We start from the raw sequence: 9,399 nt of genomic DNA, 5'->3' as shown, positions 1-9,399 counted from the left end.
TGGGTGAGTCTTCCGTTTGATTTAACTCTCATTGTAGACGGAAGGAGGGGATTCAGACGTTATAAAAGTTAGAGAGTTCACTTTGAAGCAATCAATAGTTTCGGAGGCACATTGTAAATTAAGTGATAGTTGGAGGGGCAAAGTATAATTAACCTATATTCAAATGGACCCTAACTAACTCAAGGTCGTCAAGCTTCAAAATCTAGAACTCGTCCTCCCCTCAAAAGTCCCAATGCCTTGTGTTTGTGTTTAAGACTCGTTTGGATGTTGGGGTATCCATACAATACATTTCACAATACATATTATACAATAAAAATATCTTTATAAAACGATGTTAGTTTTATAAGATAGTTTAACAAAAATACTCATCATTTTAAAACATTATTGTATAAAATATTGTAAAAAGTACGTGTGATTATAATTTTTCAACAAAAAAAAAAAAAAAAAAACTTTTTCTAATATCAAAATAAAAATAAAAATAAAAATATATTATAATAATATTTTAACTTTATAATATTTTTATTCAATTTTAATATTTTAATATTTAATTCAAATTATTTCATTATTATTTATAAATTATTTTATTATTATTCATAAATTATTTCGTTACCTATACTCAAAATATCTCAAAGTGCTCACAAATTTTTTTAACATCCTAACATGACTTGAGCTTTGTGTGCCACTAGTCCCAAACCTTTTCAACTGGTTGTTCTGTATGAGACTTGTAATTTCCATTTTTTTTTTCAAATCATCCACATCTATTGTGCCACATCACGTGCACACGTCTCACATAAAATAACCAAAAACATTAGTAGAATCAGAAAGTGCTAAAAATATATCAAACGAATTTAAAGATCGTCTCCTCTCTTTTATCTTAACAGTTGAAAAAAAAAATGAGATTATATGAAAAAATTAATTGTTTTAATAGTAAATCTTATTCTTTTTTAAAAAAAATATGCGACACTTACATAATTTATAATTGTATCTAATATTACTTAATTATTAAATATATAGACTAAATAGAATCTTCTAGGAAATTAGAGAAAGTACTATTACAACTATAAAGATATTTTAAAAAATTATAAATTAACTAGACTTATACTCTATCGTAAAAATTTATTTATAATCTAATATATTATGTTAAATGTATATATTTATTTTATAAAATCTCTTTCCTTAGCAAGCATATTTTTAAAAAGTTATAGTGAGTCTAGGTTAAGGATTATAATTTATGCAAAAACGCTTGTTGCAAGCACTTGGTGCAAACGGCGTACAAACGTGGCTGACGTGGAGACACTTGATGAGAGAGAGATCGAGTTGATGTGAGAGAGAGACCGAACTGCTGAAGCTGGTGAGAGAGAAAGATCGAACTGAAGAGAGAGAGTTGATAGAGGAATAATTCATTTTAAATCTGACATGGCTTAGACAACTGCACATCGGTTATATCTAACGACTGTATATAGAAGAATTATAATTTATGATGCTCTATAATTTTTTAAATGAAATCTTTTTACAATTTGAAGCGTTATAGACAATTATCTGTATGTCCTATATTAATATTATATTGAGCTCGTGTTAAAACCATGACCTAATGTTCAAAAAAAAAAACCATGACTTGAACCCATTATTAATATCTTAATATATATAAGATAGAAAGAAGTTAAATGAAGATAAGTATTACAATAACAAAGTTCTTATATAAAAATAAATTTATAAAATGATATGTCTTTATATGATATGTTAAATTTATTTTATAATAAAAATAATTTTACTATCTAACATATCATATTAAATTATATTAATTTATAAATTTATTTTTATAAAATCTGTTTAAAATGTTTAAATATTTGTTTTCTGCGTTTCCGATGGTAATGTTTTCTACTTAGCTAAATTATGTTATTTTTAATATATATATATATATAATTAAATTAAAAAAAAAGGGAAGAAAAACAGTTCCGAAATCCGAGTAGATAATGAGGACAAGAAGCGAAGGAAAGAAAGCGAACCCAAATGTACGGTCCGGATGTAAATTTCTTTAAGAGGGTATAAACCTGAACCGTTGGTTTGTAACTCTCGGCTTTTGAGACATGGGATAAAAGGGACAGGTCATGGAGTCCATGACGAATCGACGTGACCCCATAATACCATGTCCTTGTCAAAATCTTGACAGTAGTAACCCCCTCATTTATAACGTTAACCCCTCAAGGGCATTTTTGTAATTGGGTTAAAGGTATTAAAAAGTATTTAAATAATTTTAAAAATTCTTTAACGAAAAAAATTAGATTTTTGAGTCTTATATATTAAAATATTTTTTAATATCAAACAAACGCGTTTTTCTAGATAATCTAAAATATAGTTCAAATTTTAAAAATATTATCAATGAACAAAAATATCGATTTAATTTTTAAATAATTATAACTTTCAAACTTTTAACGATATGATCATAATATTTAAAAAATCAAATAATCATCATTTCTATATCAAAAAATATATTTTTAATTTGTTTCTAAACAAATGTAACATATTTAAAAGTTCTTTAAACATATAGTTAACAAATAGTAAATAACTTTTTAATAATAAAACTTATTACTTAAACTATAAATTATAAGCTCTAACGTTATAAGTTATATTTCACATCAATCCCAAACATACACTCTGACTCTTGATTGGGGCTAAGTCCGTCATGTTGAATATTGATTTATTAATTTATAATTTTAAAAATAATGATATATATTATACATTTATCTCACTTTCTAACAAATATTTTAATTAAAAATAATTTAAAGAAAAATAATTTATAAGCTCTACTCAATTCCTTAGAAAAAAAAAATGGTGCATACATGGGATTCATATAAAAAGTTATTTTTTTAGGAAAATGATATTTGTAGTAAAGGAATGCATAAACGTCATGCGGTTCTTTTGAAAAAAATGAATAAATATCAAATTTATATAAAAAAATGAATAATAATTTTTTTCAGGATTGTGCACGACGTTTGTAAAACTCATTAATATATTTAACATTACTCTTTTTTTCTTTTGTTTTAGTGTGTCCAACTTTTTTTAAGAGATTATGAAAAAATTGTACCCTCTAAAACTAAACGTAATATTGATTAATTTAATAATTAATAGTCAGCATCGTGTATAGATGTTTTTTTTAATGTTCTTGACTTATAAATGCAATTTGTATAACTCGAATTAGTGTTTCACTCATTTGGTTACATAATTTAGATAAAATGAGATGATATATTTTAAATATTAATGAGATTTCTAAATTAAAATAAGATGAAATATTTGTAAAAAAATGTGCTTGAATAATAAAATGAAATGAAATAATTTTTAACATTTTGAAAATTTGATAAAGTGGTGGACCTCACCAATTATTGAAAAGTATTTTGAATTATTTGATGAAAAATATGATGAAGATACCAAAAATAACTAACATGTATTATTAATTTAAAAAATCATAAATATTTATACAAATCATTATTATTACTGATCTATAATCAATAAAAAAATAATAAAAATATTTTTGTTGATCGTATAAAAATAAATTTATAAATTGATATGTTTTGATAGAATACGTTAAATTTATTTTATAATAAAAATAATTTTATAATTTAATATATGGTACGAAGACACGATAATTTATAAATTTAATTTTCTTAAAACTAAAATATTTTTCAATAAACAAATATAATACAACCTGTTCACACTTTTAATGTTGGAACGCGTGTGCATAAATAAATAAATAAATAGGATAAGAGTATGATCAGTAATTGCTCGTCCACACATATATAATTCATTTCATTTAAAGATCTGCGACATCATAAATTCTGTTAAAAAAATAAAAAAATAAATAAATTGCTGGCCGCCTCATTTATGGATTCATTATGCATGCCTTGATTATCATGAATCATCATCTACCATTGGAGAGATGACTTTAAGAATGACTGATACAAGATTGAAATGCTCAGTATGATTGGACGGCCATGATGTCATCTACGTTACCACATTTCACATCATATCATTCCTTGTTATTTTAAAGACTTTTTCTTTCCTTAATTTTTTTAATAATATAATTGCCACTCTTTTTACCCTTCGTTATTTATTTAGCTAATATAATTATAGAAATTTATTTCAATTATATCACTTAAATTCATTTTAAATAGAGTTATAAATTAATTATAAAAAAATTTAAAAATTTATATAATCTTAAAGGGTGATGTAGTAATGTATGTCTTATAAACCAGAGACCTTTTGAACTCTGTTTGGATAATAAAAATATTTAATTTCATTAAAATTATTATAAAAACTTTTTTTTTAAAATAATATAAAATCTTATACACCATTTATACTCATCTTCTATTAAAAAAATATAACAAAAACTTTGCCGAAATTTTATTTTTGGATGGTGAAACGGAAAAAAAAAAAGTTGGTTAATGTTTTAATATTTTTATAATATTTAGAAATGTGTGGTCCCCGCAATATCCTCGGCCTCTGATCCAGCCGTGCAATCCCAATCATAATGAGATTCCACCCATTACGCTATGCACATCATAACACTTTATTATTCACCCACTCATTTTCTCACGATACGACAAGCTGTGATATGAACTCGTTAATATCGCGGCGGGCGCTCCTCTCTCTCTCTCTCTCTCTCACTCACTTTATTATTATTACGTACACCCGTTTTATGCGGCTCCCATTAGTCGCTAACGGATAAGATGGCATCAAGGCCGACCACGTGTCCAATCAGAACACCGCCCATCACTATCACACCAGCCACTCCACTTCTTTAACCCTGGTTAATTTTTCTAACCTCACCCGCGACAGCATGGACGACTACCCCTTATCCTCTTCATCTGTAATGTCAAGTGCTCTCTCGCTTCCTCTCTCTCTGGGCTTTTGCTTATCCTTCCGGGAGGCGCAGACACAGTCATTCGCTCGGCTTCTGGCGTAAAACGACACCGAATCGGGTGATGCAGAGAATGGCCTGCTCTTTTCCGGACGAAGTGCTAGAGCACGTGTTCTCGTTCGTACAGTGCGACAATGACCGGAATGCGATCTCGACGGTGTGCAAGTCCTGGTACAAGATCGAACGGTGGAGCAGGAGGCGGGTCTTCGTCGGGAACTGCTACGCGATCAGCCCCGGTATGGTGATCCGACGGTTCCCGGAGCTGCGGTCCATCGAACTCAAGGGGAAGCCACACTTTGCCGACTTCAACCTCGTCCCCGACGGATGGGGTGGCTACGTGGCCCCATGGATCTCCGCCATGGCGGCCGCTTACCCTTGGCTCGAGGAGATTCGGCTTAAGCGTATGGTCATCACGGACGAGAACTTGGAGCTCATTGCCAAGTCCTTCAAGAACTTTAAGGTCCTCGTGCTGTCCTCCTGCGAGGGCTTCAGCACCGAGGGCCTCGCCGCCGTCGCTGCCAATTGCAGGTTCGGTTTTCTTTTGCTTTTTTCGGGCTTTGTGTTCTCTCTATTTTCTGCTGGTGAGAAAACGAAGGAAAGTAGAAATGGAGAACTTCTTTTTGCTTCTTTGTCGAGACTGAGTCGTACGTGCTCTGGGTTGCTGTGTTTGGTTTCTGAGAAATATGGGTGGAATGGAAAAGTGTACAAGTTGGGATCTTTATGGTTATGTTCGTTTGGCTTTGAAGATAGTTTGCAAACTCGCTTTTAGTCTAAATCGTTTAGTTTGGTTCAGCTTAGTTGAGGTTTTTTAGTTTTAATAGGTCCCAGATGCTGATAAATCTGATATTTTGGAAGTCAGATTTTTTGCCTTTAGCGACATTTCTGTGCCTCAGGTGCAGCATTGTTCTATTTGGGCTTTCATTTGAGCTTTGAAGGATAACGTCTTGGCTGGGATGGGATTTGAGTGAGTAATGATGATCAATATGGGGAAGGGTTTGAGTTTCTTGGGTCGATTAGTTTTGCTCTGATTTTTACTCTTTGGGTGGTTCGCGATATTGGTCAATTCGCGAGTCTAAATCTGTTGCTCGTTCATGATTGATTCCCGAGTCAGCAGGTAAACTTAATTATGTTGCATTTTGTGCTTTAAGTTTCTGGGATTTGGTTTTATAGATAGGAGATCCATGATGGATAGCAACTGTTGCGTTGCTTTAATTGGTCTGTTTTCTGCTCTTGTATCTTGTAGATCTGGCAGGTCACTTAAGGTTGCTTGGCTTACTTTTCTTTTAGCTATTCAGAGTTCTGGATAGTCGTTTCCTGGGTAGTGTTGGTTTCTTTTGAATTTCTCAACTAGTTTCTCGTTTTCTTACTTTAAATATTTGTATTGGGAATAATGAATCTTCTTATATTTGGTGTTCATGTTATTAATTGAAGATTCCGTTTTTTTTTTTTTTAAATTTCTAAATCTTCATTAAGACATTTACGGAAAACTTGTTTGCGCTCTTTTTGGACAATTTGGTTCTGGGATTGGTAAAGCAAATGTCCTTATCTGATAATGGGTTAATGAAGACCTAAGAGAGAGAAGGAATAAGTGATCCCCTTTACTATTAATCTTTATCATGTCACTACTTGCCTAAGAAGAAAAAAGGGGTAATCTTTGTCAGTGTCAATGATATGTATGGGGTGATAACCTTATCAATATCAGTAGACTTACTAAGTTTAGTATCTGCTGATTTTGTTCTACTCAATTACTTCATGTGGTAATATTGCAGATCATACTTACAATGCAGATCATACTAACACTGCAGGAATCTGAGAGAGCTGGACTTGCGGGAGAGCGAAGTGGAAGACCTGAGTGGGCACTGGCTCAGCCATTTTCCTGATGACTACACCTCACTGGTGTCCCTTAACATTGCCTGCTTAGGGTGTGAGGTGAGTTTCTCTGCCCTGGAGCGCCTAGTGGGTAGGTGCCCCAACCTGAGGACTCTTCGGCTCAACCGTGCTGTGCCCCTTGACAAGCTTGCAAACCTACTTCGTCGGGCACCTCAACTGGTTGAGTTGGGCACAGGGGCTTACTCATCTGAGTTGCGACCTGATGTATTCTCCAACCTATCAGGAGCTTTTTCTGGATGCAAGGAACTGAAGAGCCTATCGGGTTTTTGGGATGTAGTCCCTGGGTATCTTCCAGCTGTTTACCCTATCTGCTGTAGGTTAACAACATTGAACTTGAGCTATGCTACCATCCAGAGCCCTGATCTCATCAAGCTAGTTGGCCAATGTCAGAATTTGCAGCGCTTATGGGTATATCTGAGTTTTTCCTCAAACATATATTATTTGTCTAATTTCATTATTGTTTTTTGTTTCAGTTCTGGACACAAGACTGTTCCTGATGTTTATTCATTTCTATTTTTAATCGAGGACGTTAATACAGGTGCTGGATTACATTGAAGATGCTGGCCTTGATGCCGTTGCAGCATCTTGCAAGGGTCTACGAGAATTGAGGGTGTTTCCATCTGATCCATTTGGACCAGAACCTAATGTACTGTTGACAGAACAGGGCCTTGTCTCCGTTTCTGAAGGCTGCCCTAAGCTCCAGTCAGTTCTGTACTTTTGCCGTCAAATGTCTAATGCTGCCTTGATGACCATTGCCAGGAATCGACCTAATATGACCAGGTTTCGTCTTTGTATTATTGAGCCTGGAACTCCTGATTACCTTACCCTTCAACCACTTGATGTTGGATTTGGAGCCATTGTTGAGCACTGCAAGGATCTACAACGGCTTTCCCTTTCTGGTCTTCTCACCGATCGTGTGTTTGAGTACATTGGGACTTATGCCAAAAAATTGGAGATGCTGTCTGTGGCCTTTGCTGGAGAAAGTGATTTGGGACTCCATCACGTGCTGTCTGGTTGTGAAAACCTTAGGAAGCTGGAGATTAGGGACTGCCCCTTTGGTGACAAGGCTCTTTTGGCCAATGCTGCAAAGCTGGAGACAATGCGATCCCTTTGGATGTCTTCTTGCTCTGTAACTTTCGGAGCATGTAAGCTACTAGGTCAGAAGATGCCGAGGCTTAATGTAGAGGTTATTGATGAGAGGGGACCCCCAGATTCAAGACCGGAAAGATGCCCTATTGAGAAGCTTTACATATATAGGACTGTTGCTGGGCCAAGGTTTGACATGCCTGGTTTTGTTTGGACAATTGATGAAGATTCGGCGATGAGGCTTTCTTGACAGTTCTCCTCATCTATTATGGCCCCAAATCAGGCCCCCTGAATGTGCTAATGGGTATAGCAGGTACATGCTCTATATGACACCCAATTATTTCGAATTTACATTTATGTAGCTCAATATAATTGCAGCCCTGATTGAAGGTTGAGCAAGTTTGGGACGGTATATAGAGGCTCAAGGTGTCGATTGCCACTGATTTTACACTTGGCTGAGTTATGAAATACCAATTAGTAATTAATAAAGATATCAAAACTCCTGTTGTTGTATGTGTATCTAATAGAGTTGTTGTTTTAATCGGCAGTGACCATGTAAACTATTGGCAGACTTTTACTTGTTTATGAATTCATATTTTCATGTTTTCATCAGGGGCTAATTATCTTGTGGACTCAGTTGTATTAGTGATAACTTGCATATCAAAAAAGGAGAAAGAGTTGTATTAGTGATAGCCTTCTGAAGGAATAAGAGTTTCTGTTCAAATTAGACCATTGTTATTGCATTTGCATGTTGGATCTGAATCTCTCATTCTTTCGACCTTTGAAGGTCATTTGATTTTTCCTTTTCTGACATATAAGATACAACTAACTGAACTAGTGATTACTGCTAATGGGGGAGAAAACAAAAAACCAAATCCCATTTCTCTCCTACCGGCCTCTTTTGTTCTGCTGTACTCTACTCTAGGTTTAGGAGGTCGAGCATTGGCCTAACCAAATGCCAGGGGGCCAGTCAAATTTTGGCCAACTTTTACTAAAGCTGTTCTCCATTGGAGTAGTTAAAATTTCAATGCTCCACTTTTGAGCTACAGTAAAGTCAAACAATTATCCAGTTACTTTATCTTCAAAACAATATTTTATTCTAAAAATATTCTCCAAGTTGGCAAAATGTGTTTGTTAGATAATTAGGTTGAGGAAAAAAATAGTTGGGAGACAATAATTTTAAGTAAAATTTAAATTATTAATTAATATATAGAATGTATTTGCAAAATATAGAAGAAAAAAAATTAAAAATATTATTATTAAAATATTTAATATTATATTATTATTTTAACTTTAACATGGATAGTCTAACGTGAAAATGGCTTTAGCCAAAATTTAAACTTTTAGTCATTTTTTGGATCTAGACCATTGCTAATGCTCTAATAGATTGAATTGGTCATTTGGGACTGCTCGAAGGCATCTGATGATTCTGATCTCAAGTGTGCTGTTCTCTGATGATTACACATGGTCGCCAAAATCTTTAGTCGATCAGTTGACTAGTCGAATGC

General features: G+C 33.4%; 1 protein-coding gene across 1 annotated transcript; it reads left to right on the top strand.

Moving 5' to 3' along the window:
* The first annotated feature begins 4,830 nt into the window (after nucleotides 1-4,830).
* Nucleotides 4,831-8,618, top strand: LOC108997972 (protein TRANSPORT INHIBITOR RESPONSE 1-like). The gene is made up of 3 exons (XM_018974361.2): nucleotides 4,831-5,443; nucleotides 6,721-7,213; nucleotides 7,344-8,618. The coding sequence occupies exons 1-3, from the start codon at nucleotides 4,980-4,982 to the stop codon at nucleotides 8,139-8,141; spliced, it is 1,755 nt and encodes a 584-aa protein (XP_018829906.1). The 5' UTR covers nucleotides 4,831-4,979; the 3' UTR covers nucleotides 8,142-8,618.
* The last annotated feature ends 781 nt before the right edge of the window (nucleotides 8,619-9,399 follow it).

The sequence above is a fragment of the Juglans regia genome, chromosome 8 (assembly GCF_001411555.2).
Source record: "Juglans regia cultivar Chandler chromosome 8, Walnut 2.0, whole genome shotgun sequence".
Lineage (NCBI taxonomy): Eukaryota > Viridiplantae > Streptophyta > Magnoliopsida > Fagales > Juglandaceae > Juglans > Juglans regia.
This window is presented reverse-complemented; position numbering and strand designations above follow the sequence as displayed.